General features: G+C 41.5%; 1 protein-coding gene and 1 long non-coding RNA gene across 6 annotated transcripts in view; one reads left to right on the plus strand and one right to left on the minus strand.

Moving 5' to 3' along the window:
• Window positions 1–21,730, minus strand: part of gabbr1a (gamma-aminobutyric acid (GABA) B receptor, 1a) — a 128,280-nt gene that overhangs the window by 95,547 nt on the left and 11,003 nt on the right. For all 5 annotated transcript variants that reach the window (XM_085292710.1, XM_085292711.1, XM_085292713.1 and 2 more), the window contains 2 exons: window positions 6,862–7,047; window positions 2,508–2,525 (listed from right to left, as the gene is read on the minus strand). In XM_085292710.1, coding sequence (XP_085148836.1) covers window positions 2,508–2,525; window positions 6,862–7,047 — 204 coding nt within the window. The remainder of the gene's footprint in view (window positions 1–2,507; window positions 2,526–6,861; window positions 7,048–21,730) is intronic.
• The window catches only part of LOC146564919 (uncharacterized), a 43,556-nt gene that overhangs the window by 13,704 nt on the left and 8,122 nt on the right, over window positions 1–21,730 (plus strand). The window contains exon 2 of the long non-coding RNA XR_014894463.1: window positions 6,932–7,077. This is a non-coding gene — a long non-coding RNA (uncharacterized LOC146564919). The remainder of the gene's footprint in view (window positions 1–6,931; window positions 7,078–21,730) is intronic.

Raw genomic sequence — 21,730 nt, forward strand, 5'->3', positions numbered from 1 at the left:
TACAAAGCTAATTATAAAATAGTATATATACTCATTTTAATAACCGAATGATTCCCTGTAATGTTACGTCATCTGCGTCACTATTTACAAACATTTGTGAAAGAATGTGGTTGTTCTAAACAGATCACTGAACGTAAGCATCTTGTAAAGCAGCGGTCTCCAACCTTTTTTGCGCCACGGACCGGTTTATGCCCGACAATATTTTCACGGACCGGCCTTTAAGGTGTCGCGGAAAAATACAAAACAAAATACAACAAAACAAAACTAGTACCGAAAAAAAGAAGATTTATTCATAACACACGTGAAAAGACCCAGGAAAACCGAGTTAACGATAAAAACGATAACAAAATCACGCTGAAAACCCTGAAAAGCATACATTTCACACCTGAGCCTCTACTCTCGTGGCCCGGTACCAAACGACTCACGGACCGGTACCGGTCCGAGGCCCGGGGGTTGGAGACCGCTGTTGTAAATGATCATTCGAACAAATCACCATATGACATCTCTTCTCTTCTTCTTGTTCCATGATCAGCTGTAAGTAGTATTATAGCACAATGGAAGCATTCAGGATCCGTAGCAGTGTAAGACCACGGTGGTTACACAGCAGGGTCACAGCGTGTTGCCAGCTCTCTGCTGACTCAGTAACTGCAGAGCATGAACATCAGTACAAAGGCTGTGTGTCGGGAGCTTCATGGCCTGGGTTTGCACAGCTGACCTGTGTCGTGTTTGCTATGGTGATTGGTTTGTTATTTTGGATCGGGATATAACCTGTTATGTCAGGGTGCTCTATGTCACGGTACTGGGTCGTGTGGCCCAGTGTTTGAGTTTTATTGTATTTCGTTATTCATTGGTTTTCTAGTTTCAGTTTAGTTTATCTGAGTAATTTCTACAATGCACAGGTTGCTGTTGTCCTTTGTTTGTGGATCCTTTTGTGTCTTCTCCCCTGTTCTAAGTCTCCCTGCTTCATGTCTCTGTGGTTCTTGTTGTCAAGTTCCTGTCGTGTCTGCATCTCATCATGTTTCCTGTTTATTTTGACAGTTTTGTTTCCATGTTCTATGTGCTTAGTTTGCACTTCCACTGTGGCATCATTATGTTCATTCTAGTCAGCTGTTTGCTCATACGTCTCCACTTCCCCTGATCTCCTCATTTGTGGAGATCGGTCTTCCTGTGTTCATTGTCTCGTTGTCTGTGTTACCCTCCCTACCCTTTGTCACAGTTTCCCAGTCAAGCCATAGTTGTTATCTTGTCTAGTCGTAGTATAAAGTCTCAGTGAGAGTCATAGTTTCCCAGTTTACGTTCAGGTTTTCCCTCAGTTTAGCCTTGTTGTATTTCCTTGAGTTTTCAGCCCTAAATAAAGGCTCGCTTTTTGTTAAGTTCAGTTTTGTCTACTTGCCTCTGTCTGCACTCGGGTCCTCTACTCTCTCCACACAGTCCTGAATGATCAGGCTCCGTCGTATCTTAAAAACCTCACACTATTATCTGACTTCACTTTCAGGCTGCTGGCTTATTTGTGTTTCACAGAGTTTCCAAAGGTAGAAAAGGACGGAGAGCCCATAGCTGTTAGTCTGGATTCAGGAGACAGACATGTTCGGCACTTTTAGGCTTCCAGCTCTCCTTTTCTGATGAAGCTTACAGTTGGGGCGGGATCAGTTTTCTTAGTTGCTGCTGCTTGACTCAGACACTGAACAGTGCTTCTCTGCAAAATATGCAGTCATGTGACTTTTGTTTACGGTCTTTTGCAGTTTGTGTTTTGTCTGTTTTGGGATTTTTCTCTCTTTTCTCTGTCCTGACCCCCTGACAAATCGATAGACGGCCCATCATCGAGGCTGGTTCTGCTTAAAATATTTCCCTGTTAAAAGGGAGTTCTTCTTCACCACTGTCTCTAAATGCTGCTCAAGGGTGGGGGTGGGGCTGATCATTGGGGCTTTTTCTCAAACACTGCAGTGTCTTTACAGTACAAAGCATCTTGAGGTGACGGTTGTCTGTTGCACTACTGAATAGATTTGATATCTGTCCTTATCATTTACTCTCTTAACAACCACGAGGTGACTAGCTGCCTGGCATATGTTCAGATACTAGAAGCTAAAATGTTACACATGCATTTTGAGCAAAGAGTTCTTCTATTGTCAGCTTTTCCATTTGGCAAAAATTCCATAAAAAAGGAGTGGACGGGATCCTGGTGACTCTCACAACTGTTGCCCAGAGCCACAGATGGGGCAGGAGCAACGAGTGCAGAACAAAGTGAAACTAGGCTGCATGAATAGGATTTTTAATGGATAATAAGTTGTGTTTATTTTTGGCTAATGCCAACTTTTAGTAAGTAAAATTAATCTTCCTTTGTTAGTGTTAATGATTGATAAAATTAGGAAGGTTATAAAGGTTACAGCAGAAAAAGACTGAGACTCGGTGACCTTAATCTAACCCTGTAACCTTCAACAGGTCATCGCTGAGCTGAGCGAGGTTAACAGATTTCAAAATCACAAAATTAGGAAACAATAAGTTCTTACCTGTGTAGTTTCTGTCATCTGTGGCAGGGAAATAGAAAAAGGACAAAAGAAGAATTGATTACAAATATATTCAGATTTTTATTTTGTTACAATAAATACTCCAACAGAGTGGGTAAAAAAAAGTTTTTAACTGAAAGCGTTCAATGTTACTTCGCTCCACTAGGGGGCAGCAATACAACACCGTAGTTATCCTGTGAAAGGGTCTGGAAGAGGTTTATGCTGAGCAGCAATGCCTGGCTGGAAGTCCCTATTATGTAATAGTATGAACAACACATAGCATATAAAACCCAACAGAAAACCTATAAACCTCATTTAATAAAGGCCCAACACAAACCACTGTCTCAATGCTCTTTCAGTCTATTTGAAGCATTCACACATGTAGGTCAGCATTTCTAAATCTAGACTTTTAGGGATTATACAATAAGGGCCCTACTTTCCAACTGTGCTGATAATTCCTCTTTCATCTCTTTTAATACTACCATTCCCATAGCAACTTTACTCGTTGCCATGCCAACTCCTCTGATAACCAGTTGGCATCTTGTTTCCTTCACTTGTTTGTTTCATCTATGTGTGTGTGTGCGTGTGTGTGTTTGTTTCCAAAATCCTCATTTATTTGCACTAATTTGAACAAATCTTTTCCGACAGCGGACACGCCATCTGCTGTAACTGAGAACACTGATGGGCGTCAGTGACATCACTAATACCCACTCAGGCTCTTTATTCCTGACTGTTGTTTCATGTACAGGACGTCATTTGCTTTACCTGCCCGTGCCAACGGTACAGACGACCCTCTGAGGATTTCCACTGTGATTGGCTGCATTATTTATTGCTTAGCAACAGTGCTCCACTGATGGGAGAGCAGGTGTTTGCAATTATCTGTCATCTTTAAAGCCTAATGCTCCTATTTTCGGGAGGCAGACTGAAACCCAAGTGAGCAGTGGTAAAATACTGGGCTACAGCGATTCTGTGGAAGAGACACTCGGGAGAAAATTAAAATATAATACATGCATGCTTGTCCTCACCCCCAGGCCAGAGTATATATCTGTATATTAAAAAAAGTTTCCACCTGGCTCACTGAAAATCAGCAGATTTCTTGGTATAATACCTTTAGTATATTTAATGAATCTCCCAGCCATAATTCAGAAGGAATCATTCAGAAGGAATCCTGGCTAAAAGATTCAAAAGGAATCAAAGAATCGCTGCTACAAGTTGAGCCTGGTATCAAAAAGAAACCTTTCAGATGCTCCAACCAGCGCAGCTACCTTTGCCATGTGATTAGATGACCCTTGAAAGTTTACCCAGAATGCTTTTTAAACTTTTCTTCAGTAAATGACCAGAAAATAAATCAACATCCAGGGTACCGGTGCTTGTTTCTGTTCTTCTACATCACAGACGTTAGTTAAACTGGTGCAGTTTGCCTCTGATATATACGATGCTCATCACTGGTCAGAGAAAAAGCTGTGCTGACGATAACAAACCCATTTGTGGCTGTAAACTTGATTTGGTTGTGGGTTTTGACAGTTTAAATGAGGCTTTCAGCCCTAAAAGGACTGTGCAGCTATCTGCTGTACGTATGGAGTTATGAGGGATCAAAGATGCTGGAAAAAATAAAGTAGCTAAAAGTACCAGATTTCAACCCACCCCTGTGTACTTTGATCAGGTGGGAGGTGGGAGGCGCTGAGTGATGAATAAACTGTCACATCAACTTTCTGGGATCTGGAAAATCCTATTTAACCTTCACGTGACCAAGTAGAGCCATTTATGACCCCAGCTGTTTATTACTTATGCCACTGTGATATTTTTAATTATGAAAATGTTTCCTGGTCTGATTTTTCAAGGTTTTACTTCCAAGAACACAAATACATGTAAGTTTTGTTTTTATTGGGATTTTTTTTTCATTACAGGCTTTAATTTGAATGTTTTGCGGTGAACTACCAGAATTAGAGCACACCGCCAGAACTTGGCACCCAAAATGACGACGAAAAGAAGAGCCCAAGCAATTTATTGGTAGGCCAGTATTGTTAGCTATTATTAGCTATCTACCCATCTAACAGTATCAGCTTTTAAATTGCTCAAGGACTTAAACTTCTTGTGACAGAGGGAAACACCCTTCTTCCTTTCCATGACCGCTGATGTTGCATAGTTTGTCCACCAGAGGGCACTCTGCAAGTTCCCTGTTGTGTTTTTAGTCACCCAAAGCATAAATCGGTAAATAAATAATTGAACATAATTTCTTTATGTTTTGCGTGTCTGAAAGATGAAAAAATATAAGCGATTATATTAAAATATGTGATTTTTAAATCAGCCTTAAAATTCCCATCAGGAATGAAAACAGCTCCGCAGAGATGATTGGAAACTGCAATTTGCATTACACCATTTTAGAATATGCATCATAGATGAAGGGAGCAGTAGTGTAAGGCAAACACATAGTGCCATTAAATAGTATTCATGTTTACATTATTATTTGTTGCTGGATTATTGTGTATTATCACAATTATTGAGCTAATTGCTTATATTTTTAAAGGTAAAATTTGAATGTCTCAATTCAATATTTTACATAGTTGCACTGATTTGCAGAAACGTCTAACAGACAAACTGTGGTAAAAGAAACACCTAAATCCATAACAGCTGTTCGACAGTCACTCAGAGACAACATGATGTTTCTCGGGGGGTCTGCCTCCGTCTCACTGAGCGTGCCCAGTTTTTTGCTTATTAGGAAGAAAAACTTTGGTTTGCAGGTATAAGAGTTGCTGAATCTAGTGACAAAGTTTGCAACATGAGGTTTACTGAGGCATGATTATTACTGCGGTGAGCAAGAAGGATGCCTGGCAGACAAGTAAGGATGAGAAGCATTCTAAGTATTTCGACATTTTAAAAAAGCCTGTAATTACCTTGAACAAAGAACCTCGGTGGAAGAGCTCGTGTCAGATTTTATAACTGTGACATAATCTGACAAAATCACAGCTTACACGAGTGATGTACAAAGACTGTGCTGTGATTTCAGCTGTATTTACATGTAAAATTATCACTGACAGGGAAAATTAGAAGCTACAGACAGTCTCTTACTTTGCACAGCAGCAGCTCCCACATAGAGGCTGTGCATGAGAACAGAGAGGGAGAGCAGCGGGAGAGCAATGGCTGCGAGAGCTGTGCTGCAGAGGAGTGCTGCAGATTCTTCACTACGTGCCTTTGAGAAGGAGAAAAACTTCCTAAAGGGGGATGAAAAGTTGCTCGTTCTAGATAACAAAGTTGCTGATTAGCAAAAAATGAGATAAACTGAAGCTTGATGAACACTACTCAAAGTACAAAATGTCACATGACCAAGCTGAGATTGAACATCCAGCTCGAATCTTACAGAAACAAATATTCAAGTGCCTGCCTAATATTCTGTATAGTTTGTTTCTGTTAGCCTGAAAGCATCAAGTCAGAATCCTGAAATGGATCAGTGCTGTGTTTGCCTGTAGTGTGTCAATATAAAGATTTTCTAATTAGTGTAAAAAGCATTTAATCTGCTCTTTAGCGAAGCTGGAACCAGAGACTGGTTGCCAGTTCATTAAAAAGTCCTAAATAAGGCCGTAAGTATTTTATATTTCATGATTGATTGATTCCTGTAACCAGCTGTGAGCATTAATGTCATGGATTGTATTTTATTAAATTGCATAAATTTAATGCCTGGAACAGAAGCATCGGTGTCCTGGATGTTTGATTCATTTACTGGAGAAAACTTTAAAAAGTCAATTTTGTGTAAACTTCCCAGGTCTATATGACCACGCGTGCGACAGGTGACAGCCTATCAAAAGCCTCCTTTGCGCCTACATTTTGTTACCAGCCTCATCCTCTAGCTGTGGTTCGCTCCATGTTTGGCACTCGTTTGGTTTTCCAGGGAATGACCCAGTTATCATTCTTTATTAAAGCCTGAATATTATTCACATAATTAGTTGTTTAGACCTAGTTTTATTCCTCCTGAGGTCTTAAAATACATCAGTGTTCTTTTATTACTGCAGAAACCATGTATTAATTTGCCATCAAAGCAGCTGCTGTTTTAATTTTCTATTTATTAACCAATTTGTTGTTTTAGGTGTAAAATATCAATAAAGGCTCAATATTTTTCCTCACTGAGTAAATTATAGCCTCCAGTTGTTACTATGATTCATCACCATCATTTGCAACTCCAGTCATGGCTCCAGTCATAGTTTCAGTGTCATTAATTACGCTCTTTGTTGTCAGTCGGCTTGCTTCGCCCGCTGAATCTCTCATGTAACAGAAAATGGCATCCCACTATATGACATAATTATCTTAATTCTGCTAGAAGGCGCAGTATAATGGAAAACCTGATATATTCTGAGACACTCACACAGGCAGGTGGGTTTAGGCGCGTCCCACTTGCCCAGCTTAGTGCAATGGCTGATGTTTCTGCCCTCCAGGATGAAGCCGGCGTGGCAGCTGTAATGGAGCACGGTTCCTTCCACGGGGGGCCCGGGAGGCTTCGCCGTCACCCTGCCGTTCTCCAGAGACGTCCACACCCGCGGGCACAGCAGCACTGGAAACAAGAAGAGGGAGTTATGGAAAGGTAAATCGATAAATACACAAAGAAGGAGTTGCACAAATGTTGCTCAAAGGGAGATGAATTCATTGTCTGCACGACCGGGTGCCTCCAAGTCCAGTTTTAACCCTCAGCTCCATTTCTCTGTCTACCAGCTCCCGGGGAAACGCTCGGCCTTCTAAGCTGATTTACGCTCCGCTTCGTTCACTGCTCAGTTCCTCTCCTTGTTTAATGGGGTTGCTGTTCAGTACTGAGGTTTATCAGTAAAAAGCCTGAAAACAGGATTTAAAAAAGCAGGAAGAGTGAAAAACAGTAGTAATGCGAAAACCAAATTGACGGGTTGAAAGACACTCAGAGGATAATTATGGTTTATTTAAACCTGGTGGATCCACCATGGGAAGCAAAGAAATCAGTGAATTTCCACCTCAGAATCACGTGATCTGTTTGGTCAATTACTTTCATACATATATAACGAAGCTTTCCTTCATGCTATGAATATTTCTGCCTCTTTCAGATTAGAGGTGCGTTGAAATTTGGCACTTCTAAATGTTTTTTGGGGGTTTTGCACTAATTTTAAGCCTTCATAAATTAATAAATTCAAGAGACAGTCACATTAAATTATTGGGGCATGAAATCACAATAATGGGATTTCTAACAGTTTTTAAAACATCGCTTCAAGAATTTAACGTCTATGGCGCAGATGAACAGAAACAAGCTTCGGTACCTGTTCGCATTGTTTGAGCTCTGTTTTTAAAATAATTCACTGTTTGGCCTGATAGTTGATTCAAATGTAGTTCATTTATATTTTTGTTTATTTACTGTAAATACTGACGGTGATTATAATGTGTTACCAAGCTTGAAAGCCATCTCCACTCAGGATAACGTTCACATAAAAAACATTAACTGCTTCATTCGAGTCAATTAAAGGAGCAAAAAGAGCTCGTCGCTCATTAAAACACGACCTTCATTCAGTAAAGAGTCTCCCTGATGCCGCTATGATTAAAATAGATGGAGGCTTGTTGTGCTTCATTTCTGTGGCATCGAATTTGGTAGCTGCAGTTGAGAATTTTTAGATCGGGTTCAGTAACATCGGTGTCACTGACTCACAGCTATAAAGCTGTTAGTCACTCTTGTATTTACAGTTTTGATTAGGCACAAGTAAAAAAAAAAAAGCCAGTTTTCCTTCGACTTTTCACATATCTGGTAATCAACACATGTTGACAAGTCAAGATAGGGCGTTGTTGTATTTCTCAAATCTCCCTGTGTATGTCTCCAGTCAGGATTTTGCTCGGTACACCACTGCAGTGGATTTAAATCAAACTTTCAGCCTTAAGTCAAATTGTTTTATAAAACCTTTTCATTTTCTGTTTAGAAGACACAGCCTCTTTATACAAAGTCGCCCATTTTCAGAAGTAATTGGATAATTATTATTATTATTATAATTCCAGAGGCAGAATTATAAAGATGCTGCCAGTGGCACCTGTGCTATGAATTTGGATATCCTATGCTAGGTTATCACACTGACTTGATTTTCAGAAAACTTGACCTCTGACCTTGAGGTCGAGGTCACTGACATTCAAACTTGTTCGAGGTTTTTAGTTGCTGCACCTACAGTGTCAATTTGAAAGGAGTAAAACCTGTGATATTTATATATTTTTCATCAGTAGTTTCAGCGGTCTGTAAATGTTAGCTAACTTAAGCCTAATATTAAGAAACAGCCTTGAGGAGTGGCTCTACAGTGTAGTGGTTTATAGATGTGCCTAACAAGCAGAAGGTTCCCAGTTCATCCCCGTGTGGAGAAACAAATCCGACATTGAGGGCTGCGTCAGGAAGAGTATCAGGCATTGCAAAAATCTGCTAAATCAAACATGTGGCGCTGCGTGCTGTGAATGAGCCGCTAATATTGGTGAGAGTACACACATTTAACATCTGCCTAATTTACACAGCTGTGAACCTTTCAATTCTTACTAATAACAACATATCAAACAATTATTGCTTCATCTTACTAAACAAAGCAGCAACTGACTGAAGCATGCCTCAGTGTTAGTGCCACCGATATTGATTTATTAGAAATACTTTAAAGAAAAAGAGTTTTCACACAACTCTGCTGTCCTGAGGCCCCGCCCCAGTATTTCAGTCAGCTCAGGTCGGGACTATGAGTGAACCATTGCAGACGCTCTGTTGTAGATTTGCTGCTGAGCTCGAGGTCATCTTGAGATCATTGTCATCTGTACAGATGACCTCACCTTTGAAACAGAGGAATTCATGGTGAAACCAATAACTGTAAGGAGCCCGGGTGTTGGTGGAGCCCAAATCATCAGTCCACCAACACCGTGCTGACAGCTGGTGTGAGGCATTTGTGCTGATATGCAAGTGTTTGTACATTATGGCCAAACATCTCCACTTTGGTCTCGTTTGTCCAGAGGACACTGCTCCAGAAGTCTTGTGACTTGTTTAGATGTAACTTGGCAAACTTAAGTCACGCTGGTTCTTTTTACAGAAGAGTTTTGTTTTTTTTTTCTGGAACCTTCATAAACAAACCATACTTGTTTAGCCTATTTCCAGTTGTACTGTCTTGAGCTAACTGAGGCCTGTAGAGTCTGAGGTGAAGCTCTTGGACTTTTTCTGGTTTCTCTGATGATTGCACCGTCTGATCTTGAGGGAAATTTGCTGGGAAGATTTTGGCACTGTGTTAACACAAACACACGTGAGCGCTCCAGACCTGCAAACTGTCTAAAGCTCTGCTTTTACTGAGGTGCTCACATTTACATCTTAATCCTCTGAGTTCCAGTAGAAACAGTATGGGTGTGCTTGGGGTTTCTGCAGGACTGCAGAATCCTTTACTAGCCATGTCAATCTGCACTTCAAACTGTTAACAGGAAACAGGAAGTCAGCCTGTTCCAACAATAGAAGGCCCCAGGCTGGCAAACTGCCAATTGTAAAATAATCTGCCACATCAGCCAAATTCATGGATAGCTCAGCACTCCAAGTGTCATGTTTAATTATCCAATCTTTGACCCTTCACTTACTTTATGTTAGTCAGTCGGGCCTTCTGTAAAAAATGTTAAGCACCCTTTAATTACAGGAAAGTGAGCTGAATTAAACATGTCTCAGAGGAAAGTACTTAACCACCGTTTTAATCCAAATCTTATTTTTTGCTCCCAAAAATTACACAAATTGTGATCTTACTGACAGAAACCCCTTAAAAAGGAAAATTTGTGTAAAACATAGTCTGTTAGTAGGAGTTACAAAAGTAAAATGCATTTGGTTTGTATCAAAGAAATTGAGGCAGACTTTGTTGGAGATTTTCTTGCATGTAAAATATTTTGGGGACACATCAGAGAGGTTAAATCACCAATGATATAAATCTGTTTGACCATTTGTAAGATTTTTAAATGGGGTTTCATTCACATAAGCATAAAATACTTGTTTTTGTTTTTCATGGTTATGTATATTATTTCTTCCCAGAAATAAGAGGAAAATGACTGCTGCTAAATAAGGTAAAACGCTGCTTTAACTACATGCAGACCAATCATGCTTCACTCCCCAAGCTCGCTTTTCTGAGCCAGAAAAATCCCTCCTCACAGCTGGCCACAGGCATGCCTCTAGTTAGCTTTAATCATGCCCAACGTGGTCTGGGGATAGCGTCACTCTCTCTGGAAACAAGGCTAGTCATGATGCCACACATTTCATTAATTGTAATGAAAAGTGGCTCCACTGCAGAGTCTGTCGTCATGTAGTAGCCCTGTGATGTTCACGGCGACTAATCTAAACGAGAAGAAAGGAACGCAATCAGACGGCAGCCTCGGTGACAGAGGCAACGGGTTAAAAAAAGTCTCTTTTTTCAAGGTTTTTCTTCTCTTCTAGTTACGGCTGCTGCAGAAAGAAAACGAACGACCTTCCCTACAGTCCACACATGAATAGATTCCTTCATCTGAGCAAGCACTGCAGTAGGTAAAAGTGGAATATAAATGAGCAAAAAGCTGAAAATGTGTCTGAGATTTAAATGAATTCATCCTGTGAGATTATTTCTTTCCCTTGTTTGCATATTTCCAGGCACTAGTTTCTAGTACATCTGGCAGTGTTCCCACACACGTCTCAGAAACAAAACGGGCACAAAGTAGTGACGGAGTCGTTAGAAAGTTGGAAAATGGAAAGTTTTGCGTTAGTTACCAGGAAAAATAAAACAGGAATAGCTTTTTTCTTTTTTGTCTGATCTGGAAATGGCCGGGCTCCTCGGTGTTTTTCTGTTAAGCTGCCGAGTTTGTCGAATCTTCCTTCCAGCATGCGAGTACAAAATAAAACTCCAATCTGCACATTGCAGCTTGTGCTCTTACGTAAGCCAGAGAAAACAAAAAATCCTGCTTCTGAGAGTGTACTCCTGGGAAGATTTCCACTGGTGTTAAATGTGAACTGGAAGAACAAAAATGGGAGGTTTCAACTGGGATTTGACTGGATTGCTGCCCTTATTTCAAAATTTGCAAGAGCCAATACAAATTTGGTTTGTAGAGAGATACAATCAATTTCATAGTGCAAATTTATTCATTAAACATCATCTAAATGTCTCTGAAGACACAGACGGCCTCAGTGGAGACAGTACAGATCATTTCATATTTACATGTATTTATTTTATAGGCCTTCACTTATTTTCCAAGCAGGGAGCAGAGGGAAAAGGCTTCATCTCCCCTGTAGAATAAACATATTCTCATCTCTGTGTCCCGTTTTTTTCTCACTGCCTGTGCTTTGACACACTGGCCACGTGTGTCCAAAATGGGGTCATTAAAGTCCAGTTTAAAAGTCACAGGTTTACCTGACAGGAGGTCGCGGTTGTGGTTAAATAGTCAGTTATGATCAGGAGGGTCTGAGTCATGTGATCTGTAAGTATCTATGTGGTGACCATAAAAAGAGCTAATCTTATTCTCTAAATACTAAGGAAAGTTGCATTAATGCTTCTTTCATTTCTCCCTTTAGCACATGCGCTGGGCCGTCTTTATGAAATGAGATCAGAATTCAAAGTGACAGACTAAAAGCCCGTTCATGGAGAAACAACAAGGCTGAGAAGCGTCACAGATCATATCGTTTAAATTATGTCTGCTTCCATCTTACACCATAACTTGCAAATATGCTGATGTGCTTTGAACAAACTGTTTAATTAATAGCCGAAATGGAAATAACAGTAATGTAGGCGAGTCTGCTGGTTATGGCCCGTTTACCACGTGCAGCACTTTGTAACATAGGTTTAGAAAAATGCTCCATAAATAAAATATAATTAGCCAAATTAAAATGATCAAAGTGAAGTAGAGGTTGTATTGCAGCTCTGTTTGCAAAGCTTACGTCCTCATTCTGAGCATTGTTGTACTGCCAGCTTTTAGGATTATGGTTAATTAATTTGACTTCAAAGATGCTAAAAGCTTTCGTAAAGGAACTGTTAAGATGGATCGTCTTCAGCAGGAAGAGGGAAAAACGAGTGGACCAGAGGCTGGGGAGCATTTTCTATTACAGCCACTTCATTTCAACTCACTGTGATGATTAGTGAGCTTTTTTTCACATCAGTAATAGTGTCTGCAGTGATGTGGACGCTGTGCAGGTCAGTTTGTGGGTAAAATGTACAGAAAACCAGAACGCAGTGATTTTCAGATCTCATAAACCAAACGTAGAACACAGAAACATATCAAACCTTTTAACTGAGAAACTATATTATAAAATATTAACTCAATTCAAATTTGATATGTGTGACACGAGTGCAAGGGACGAGGCCAGAAATCAGTATTGGATGCCTGAGCCAGCCTCAGCCAAAGCTCATTTAAAAAGGACTGAGGCAAAGTGGAAAACTGTTCTGTGGTCAGACGAACTGAAAATTGAAATTCTTTTTGGGAAACATGGACACCACATCCTCCAGACTAAAGACGAGGGGGGGGGCTTGTTATAAGCACTCAAGCCTCCGTCTCTGACGGTATGGAGGTGGATTAGTGTCTGTGGAGCTGGCACATCTGGAAAGGCTCTATCGATGCTGAAAGTTATGCAGGTTTTAGAGCAACGTGTTTTTTTTAAAGACCTTGTGTATTTCAGCAAAACATTGTTAAATTGTGCAGAATCGGGGTGCTGAACTGGCCTGCCTGCTAAAATTCTTCAATCAGACAAGAATGGGACAGCATTCCTCCCCCAAACCTCCCACAGCTGGTCTCCACAGTTCCCAGATGGACTTTAGTTAAAAGATGAGGGCATGCTACACAGTAGGAAACACGACCCCATCCCAGCTTTTTTGTGATGTGTCGCTGCCATCAAATTCAAAATTACTGATTTTATTTTCTTAGAATTTTCGCTGCTTAAACATTCAATATGTTCTATTGCTAATAAATTATGGGTTAATTAGATTTGCAAATGATTGTATTCAGGGGGTTTTTCTCTTCCCGGTGTAGAAGTCTGTGGGAAAGTGGCCTTTGCCTTCTTTCTTGCTGAATACAGCATGATGTTACTGTTGCAAATGATGGTCCTTATTAGAGTGAGAATTGGAAATAAACCAGAGCGCGCCATTGACAAGCAATTTGTCAATCACAAGTCATCAGTGTGTGTGTTGTCCGAGGGTTTCACAGTCACCCCTCATTTATGACGTCTGCTTCCAAAAAGATGCCAGTTTGAGACTTCAGAGTGGGACGTCACTGACACCATCCTTTATATACAGACTGTGGTGAAAAACATTGGATATGGAAGGTGAGGTTTTTGTAGTTCATCTTCTTAGATGTTGTAGTTTTAATGCAACAGACTCATATCAGCAACATCCGTTATGAGCTTATCAAGCAATCCAGCACAAGTGCAGATTCTCTGAGCACTGTGGTGGTTTTCCCCAAGTCTCCTTCACCTCGTGATGTTTTCCATCAAGGTGAAACAACAACAACATAAACAACAACAAAAATGTGATTAGGGAAAAGCATTGGAGTTTTGTTTTTGACCACAGCCTGTTTTTTCCATCCCATTTGAAGCTTTGTGTTTTTCACCCACTCGCTGTTCACCTGCTTGTTGGCTTTACTCACCAAAAATGGTCAGACTGCAAAGTAACCACTTTTATTTCAGCCTGTCATTGGTGACATAAAATACTGTGAAGAAGACTTGAGTGACTGCTCATTTTTTCATATTATGTTTCCAAGGAGCAAGACTCTCCCCCCCCCAAGTGATGTCGAGCAATAACTCTCCGGTTCTCCGAAGCTCTTTCAAGTTCTTCTTTGGTAAATGAAAGACTGGCTGTCAAGAAGCCACAGTTAAGGAAGGGAAATAGAGAAAAGGGCCAAATTACACAAGAACAGGACTGAAAATGAGGGTTAACAGATCTTTTATGGTCATTAATCCAAACTTGTAGTTTTTGGTTCAAGTCGTCATCAGTGTGTCTACAGGCATCTGTAAAACACAGTGGAAGCTCTGTCTTGGTTTGGGGCTGATTAGCAACAGGTTCACTGTTTAGTGTAACAATGATCCCAAACACACAATCATTGCAGTACGAGTTCACCTGGAGAGAAAAATAAACCACAATGGCTCACTATCAGGCATGGATTGGCCTCCCCAGAGTCCAAACGTCAACACTATGGAAGTACTCGACAGAGAACTGAACAGAAAGCAGCCAACATCCAAAGAAGAGCTTTGAAGAGCCTTTATGAAGCCTGGAGAACTGCATGTCTTTCAATAAGTTGCTGAAATAATTTTACATTCTTGTAGCAAAATATAAAGAAATGATGGGTGGCTCAAGACTTTTGCACAGTACTGTATTGGCTTTTGCATTGCATGAATTCCACTAAAAGTATTCATGGCTGTTCAGTATTGTGGGTGGCTGACGAACTAGAAACGAACATTTCTTGAGCAGTAAAAGTAGAGCTTCAAAACATGCTGCAGCTCAGTTACACTCAGAAGAGTTTTCCTTTACCAAAAAGGTTTCATTTAGTATTCTTTGTAATGAGAAAAAGGAGCAGGGAATGCTTTGGGAATAGGAGAGCTTACAGCTGGATGGATGTTTCACATCAGCCTTTTGTGAGCAGTATGAATTTTGCTCTGTTGCCTTGTCAGTCAGCTTAATCTACCATTGGAACGTGAGGGCCGAGTCGGACGGTGCAGGAGTCCAAATGTAACAACTCATTTTGTTCCAGTGCTTGAAACGGCCTCTCGTGGCCTTCAGAAGCAACCAGGTCAGTGAAGGAAAGACTGACTGTTGGTCTCCTCACGCTAACATTTCACTTACAGTTTATCAGAGCGTCGCCTTGTTGAATGAGGAAGTATAAAATCTGCACAAGTCTGCGTTAGTAAGAAGGCATGGGGTCGATGGCAACAATCAGAGGATCACAGTTCCTGCCTTAGTATTATAACGAGCGGCGTAGAAGCGAACATCAGATCAGATCAGAAACTTTATTGTCATTGTCACGAGAACAACGAAATGAAGAATGGTCCCCGATCATTGCATCATCCCTAGCAATATCAAAATATAAATAAAACAATAAAATTCAATAAATAAAATAGATAGAATACTTAAAATACTAATAAGATATAACAGTAAAACATTCACATACATTCCCACACACATGCTTCAGACCGTGCATAGATTAACACAAGAGTGGCGTGATGGACATTTTTTTGTAGTATTCAGATGTGTTATTGCAGTTGGATAACAGCTGTGTTTGAGTCTATTAGTCCTTGCTCTGATTGCCCTGTACCGTCTGCCTGAGGGCAACAGTTCGAACAGGGAGTGGCCAGGATGTGAGGTGTCTTTTATGATGTTTTGGGCCTTTTTAAAACAGTGGGCGTTGTGTAGAACTTCCAGTGTGGGGAGAGGGCAGCCAGTGATCTTTTGGGCGGTGTTAATGATCCCTTGGAGTGCTTTCCTCTGAGCCCCTGTGCAGCTAGTGTACCAGATGCATATGCAGTAAGTTAGAACACTCTCAATGGTGGCTCTGTAGAAGGACACCAGCAGTCTCTGTGTGATGTTATTCCTCCTGAGAATTCTCAGGAAGTACAGTCTCTGTTGGGCCTTTTTCAGCAGCTCGGAGGTGTTCACACTCCAGGAAAGGTTCTCCTCTATATTGACTCCCAGGAAGCGGAAGCTTGCCACCCTTTCTACACAGTCCCCATTTATGAATAGTGGTTGGATCTCTGCCTTTTTCCTTCTGAAGTCTATTATGAGTTCTTTGGTTTTTGAAGTGTTGAGGAGGAGGTTATTGGCCTTACACCATGACGTCAGCTGCTCCACCTCGTCTCTGTACGTAGACTCGTCTCCCTTGGAAATGAGCCCCACCACTGTGGTGTCATCTGCAAATTTCACAAAGATGTTGCTGTGGTGGCGAGGAGTGCAGTCGTGTGTGTAGAGAGAGTAGAGCAGTGGACTGAGCACACAGCCCTGGGGTGAGCCAGTGCTGAGACTCAGGGCTGAGGATGTGTGATGGCCAACTCTGACTCTCTGTCTACGGCCCGAGAGGAAGCTATTGATCCACATGCAGGTGCTGTCTGGAAGCCCCAGGTCTTGTAGCTTGGCCACCAGTTTGTGTGGAAGGATGGTGTTAAAAGCTGAGCAGTAATCCACGAAGAGCATCCGCACATAGCTACCATGCTCTTCCAGGTGAGTTAATGCAGCATGGAGTGCTGTGGCTACAGCGTCTTCCGTGGATCGGTTTGCTCTGTAGGCAAACTGGTGTGGATCCAGGCTGCGGGGCAGGGCTGCTGTGATGTGTCTGCGGACCAGCTTCTCAAAGCATTTCATTACCACTGGGGTGAGTGCCACCGGTCTGTAGTCATTCAGGCCGGTGATGTGGGGCTTCTTAGGCAAGGGGACTATGGTGGAGGACTTCAGGCAGAGTGGGACAGTCGCCTGTGCGAGGGATTTGTTGAAAATCCTGGTGAAGATCCCAGCCAGCTGTCCTGCACAATCCCTCAATATTCGACCTGGCACACCATCAGGACCCGCCGCCTTCCTCGGGTTAACAGCCTGCAGCATGCGCCTCACCTCGTGCTCTTCCAGGGTGAGGGTGGTGCTGCTATGGGTGGCGTGTTGCTGCTGTGGCTCCAATACCTCCGGTACCCTGGTCTCAAAGCGGGCGAAGAAGATATTCAGCTCCTCTGCCAGCTCCAGGTCACCGTCCGCAGCTCCGAGATTGATCTTATAGTTGGTTAGGTGCTGGATGCCTTGCCACACCTGCCGGCTGGTATTACTCTTCAGATGGTCCTCAATCCTCCTCCTATAGTCCCCCTTTGCCTCTCTGATGCCTCTCTTCAGGTTGGATCGGGCTATGGTGTAGTAATCCCTGTTGCCAGACCTGAACGCAATGTTCCTCTCCTTCAGCAGCTGCCTGACCTCCCGGGTCATCCAGGGCTTTTGGTTGGGATAAGCCCGGATCCGTTTGACTGCTGTAACAGTGTCTATGCAGTGTTTTATATAGCAGAGGACACTGTCTGTGAACATTTCCAAGTCCTGATGTTCAAAGATATCCCAGTTAGTCCTGTCAAAACAGTCCTGCAGCTGCTGAGAGGCACCCTCTGGCCATATGGTAATATTCTTTGTGATGGTAAGAGCAGTTTTCTACATCATAGTATTATTAGCATTTAGGATCATTTTTATTAGTACCTCATCTTACTGAACTCATATTTATGTTAGAGTTTAAAGGAAGTATCAGTTTAAACTAACTTGACATGCTTGTCTTTGGAGATGTAGGCAGAGGAAGCAGTGAGGCGACAGTGCTAACCAACCCTGTGACAGACTGCAGACCTGTCCAGGGTGTGCTCCACCTCTGCACTCCCAGCTGGCATAGGCTCCAGCCCCCCTGCACACCCTGAACTGGATAAACAGAACAGGATGGATTTTTAAATGACCTGAAAGCTTCATGTAAAAATGGCTCTTTTAAAACTAGAAAATGTAAAATAACTGTAATTAGTATTTTGAATACTAATATTTTGTTATCATGTGACAATTTTAAAATAGCGGGGGGGAATTACAGCAGTGTCTGGACTCATGGAGTGGTTTCAGCTCACTGTTTAACTGTTTGGCTACAGCTTTACTGGTTTGGCCCTCTCACTGCTCTCCTATTGTGCCCGGCCAAATCGAGCTGCTATTTTCAGATGAAACACCTCCGAAAATTCATTGAACACGATCTGCTCTGCGCCAGTCAGTTTATGGAGGGAGGGAAAGGTTACATGTACTAGAGTTGTATAATTAAAATATGTAAAGATGTCAAAATATCACAATATCAGTGATTACAAATGGGTTACATCTTTATTTCTTTCAGAAAAAAAGGGTTTATGTAAAATATAACGTTCATTCTTTTGCTTTTCACCATGCTGCAGTCTCTTCCTTTGGCATCTTTTCCACAGTCCTGGTCAGTAAAGTGAGTGAAACATCACCAAGGGTAGAATGGCTTACAAGGAAGTAGGACAAGAACTCCTTTCAGTGCCTGAAATTCATTAAAAGACCTAACATGACTGTACATGTATATAAATATAAATACTGGAAATATTCTCACTCGGATACCTGAGGAAACAGATGGTGCACGACTCTCCTGCTTTAATAACCAGTTAAAAACATGTTTGCAAAGACATGAAAAGTAACCACATGTGAAAAGAGTAAACACTGCAGTAACCTGTTAGTGCTGTTGTTATTGTGTGCACCAGTTTATGGTTTAAATGTTTTTATTTATGTAAAGGAAAACACAAGAACCAGACACAGGCAACAATTCACCGTAGATTCCAGTGTAACGTAATGAGGTACTCGAGTATTCTGTATCACTTTTGGATAATTTCTCTCACCTTGCCCATCCCTGCTGAGTCAGCACACACAGGCATGATTAACTCTTCAGTCTCTTTTATGTGTTTAGCTGGTTACAGATGCAGAGTCGGGGTTGATGACTGTGTCTGATATCAGGCGCCTTTTGTTTGAGAAACTAACCTGCTTATGTGCTTTTTTTTTTGTATTTCTAAGACCTTCGAGTTTAATACATCAGATGTGTTTCAAAATATTTTTATAAACCCAGATGAAGTTTTACTCTTTCTCTGCATGTTAATTCAGCTGCATTTAATTTTATTTGCACTCATGTTTACAGTTTTATTTACAGTGATGTGAAAACCTGAGTACACTCAGTGTTTCGGTAGCTTTCAGAACCATCTTTAACAGGAGTAACTTCAAATGTTATCATATCATTATTATTAGATCATTATCACACTTCTAAACAGCTCATGGAGGTTTGGGGACACATTTATGCACAGCTCTCTTAACATCTCGCTGCAGCATTTCAGCCTGTTTGAGGTCTATGAGAGCTTTAATATTTAACAAGGAGCTTGACGATGAAGGTAAAGATTCTGCAGTATTACACAGAAGATCCTCCATGAGCAATCACAGAGGAAGAACTGCCCACTATTAATAGCAAAGCCATGAAGTATTCCAACTCAGTCGGTATTACTGTAATGTAACAGGTTACTTTAAACTGCAGTAAATATGTTGCATTACTTTTGAGAAATAATGTTACCTAATGCTATTGTAGTTTAACAGTGGTATGTACAAAAGCAACCTCCACCGAGTGCCAAACAAAGTGCACAGCAGGAGTTGGTAGACACCAAAAAAAGGCTAAAAGCAGGTTGAGACTGCACAGACAGCTCCCCGTGAATCTTTGCTGTCATAACATCAGACGCTTTATTTCATTGTAGTTTTGGCTTTAAATTAAGATTGTTGATTAAGCAGACAGGACACTTGAAAACTGAATATTATACACAAGATTTGTCTGGATTTGGTTCACTCAGCATCATTTTCAGCCACAGCAGGAAACTGTCAGCAGAAAAGCTCTTATGAACTCCCAGTACACTCCCTGTACTCAGCACCAAGTGCCAAACAGACAGAGTTAGCAACACAGACAGCAGTATTTCATCGACCAAGTATTTCTCTCCAGAGTTGGAGGAGAAACTGAGCTAAAACAGTAAATATTGCACTTATATTTGCCAGGCAGACACAAACAAAACTCCGAATGAGCACAAATGATGCTCCATATGTGTAAATACCCAAGTCTATCGTGTTAAACATTAAGGAAAAGCTTTCAAACTAAATCATATAACTGTACTGGAATAAAACACATAATAGGCTGGAATTAGCTCATGTATCAGCGCATAGTTGGAGAAGGAAGGATGACCCGTTGATAGCGAGACGGAGGGAGAGAGAAAGAAACCAAAACACTGGAGTTCCTCCGGCTCCCAAAGCCGGTCACCACAGACTCTTGTGTTAAATTAACCAAACGTACTAATAAACATCTTGAGGCCACAACAGTTTCCTCCTTTCGTAATCGATGTATGGTGGTCAAACTCCACCTGAATACTGGTGAGGCTTAAAGTTGGGGGCGTGGCTACTGTGATGGGTGTCCTATCATTGAGCTGGACTGCTCCACTGTGTTTGTGCTGTTGGTGCCATTTGGAGCATTTTAATGGAATTGTGTGACAATGTGGCCGCGGTGTGAGACAGACCGCCCAAGAAAACAGAGCTCCCGTGTTTGATGAGTGACATTGTATTACTTCATTATTCTGTAGAGACATGTCTCAGTATCTGCACACTCTATCAGTGTTAGCTGACAACTCGGCCCTGTCGTCTAAATATGATCACTTCTGGCTCAGACTGGCAGCAACCTAACGCTGAGGTGACATCACGTCACCATGTCCATGAACTAACGGCTTAAATGAATATGGCTTCCGACCACCGTGATCCTCCGCCACATTAAAGCCTGTTTCGGAAGATTCTGGAGGGAAAATTCCTCCATTTGAATTCATAACTCTGTGGCAGGTGGAAATGAATTGCTTTCGGGTGCTGCTCTGTATTTTACGCAGTCTGCAAATCACTCTCACACCCTCTCCCCACCCCTCTCACTATGCAGTGGATGGAGTTAGGCTCAGAGCTTTGGGTGAAGTTCCACTTTGACCAAACGGCCCCTAAATGCTCAAGAAAACATGATTTTTAGACAAGTTGAGAAGAAATGGGGCCTTTTGGAGCCATTTCTGTGTTAATGCATTTTGTGGAACAAACATTTTGTTTTTGATAGAAAGGATCAAGAGATACGGTTGCATTTTTAGATTCTGTGTTACTGGTTCTGATGTTGGTGAAATATATTTCTGAGAGTATTAGAGACATCGCAGCACCTAAGCCACTTTACAGAAGCTGCCATTTTAATTTCAGGCATGAAGCAAGCAGCAGCGGAGAATTTGTAGCAGCAGACAGCATCATTTTCAACCCCCACAACTGGCTGCTTCTTCTGCACGCGTCGAGGCTTCTGTTAAAATGTAACCATCTTTCTAATGTCTCCTTATCACTTTAAGAAGTTGCTTTAAAAAGAGGAAGTCCTGTGGTAAATCCTTGATGTACCATTCATCGTGCATTAGCAGATTGCTAGTGTTTTTAGGGCTAAATCAGCTTCAGTGTAAGAAACACTAAAGGACATGAGTCTTTTTCTTTTTTCCATTTAGACGTATTTTTTAGATTAGTTGTCGAAGCTTAAATGAAATTAAATAACTATTTTACCCATTTAGCTCCATACACTTCTACTCATGAGCGCCCCTGATGAAATGCAGCCCTGTGGTCTTAACAGGAAGTGGAATGGTTCTCCTGGACTGGCTCTGGTTTAACTTAAACAGTGATGGCATGTCAGTGCTGAGCTACCTTCACCCTAAGGGGGAAGTGGAGTTTTAA

Source organism: Mchenga conophoros, linkage group LG11 (genome assembly GCF_057382185.1).
Source record: "Mchenga conophoros isolate Kocher_MC1m ecotype Shallow Benthic linkage group LG11, M_conophoros_male_GT1.1, whole genome shotgun sequence".
NCBI classification, from domain to species: domain Eukaryota; kingdom Metazoa; phylum Chordata; class Actinopteri; order Cichliformes; family Cichlidae; genus Mchenga; species Mchenga conophoros.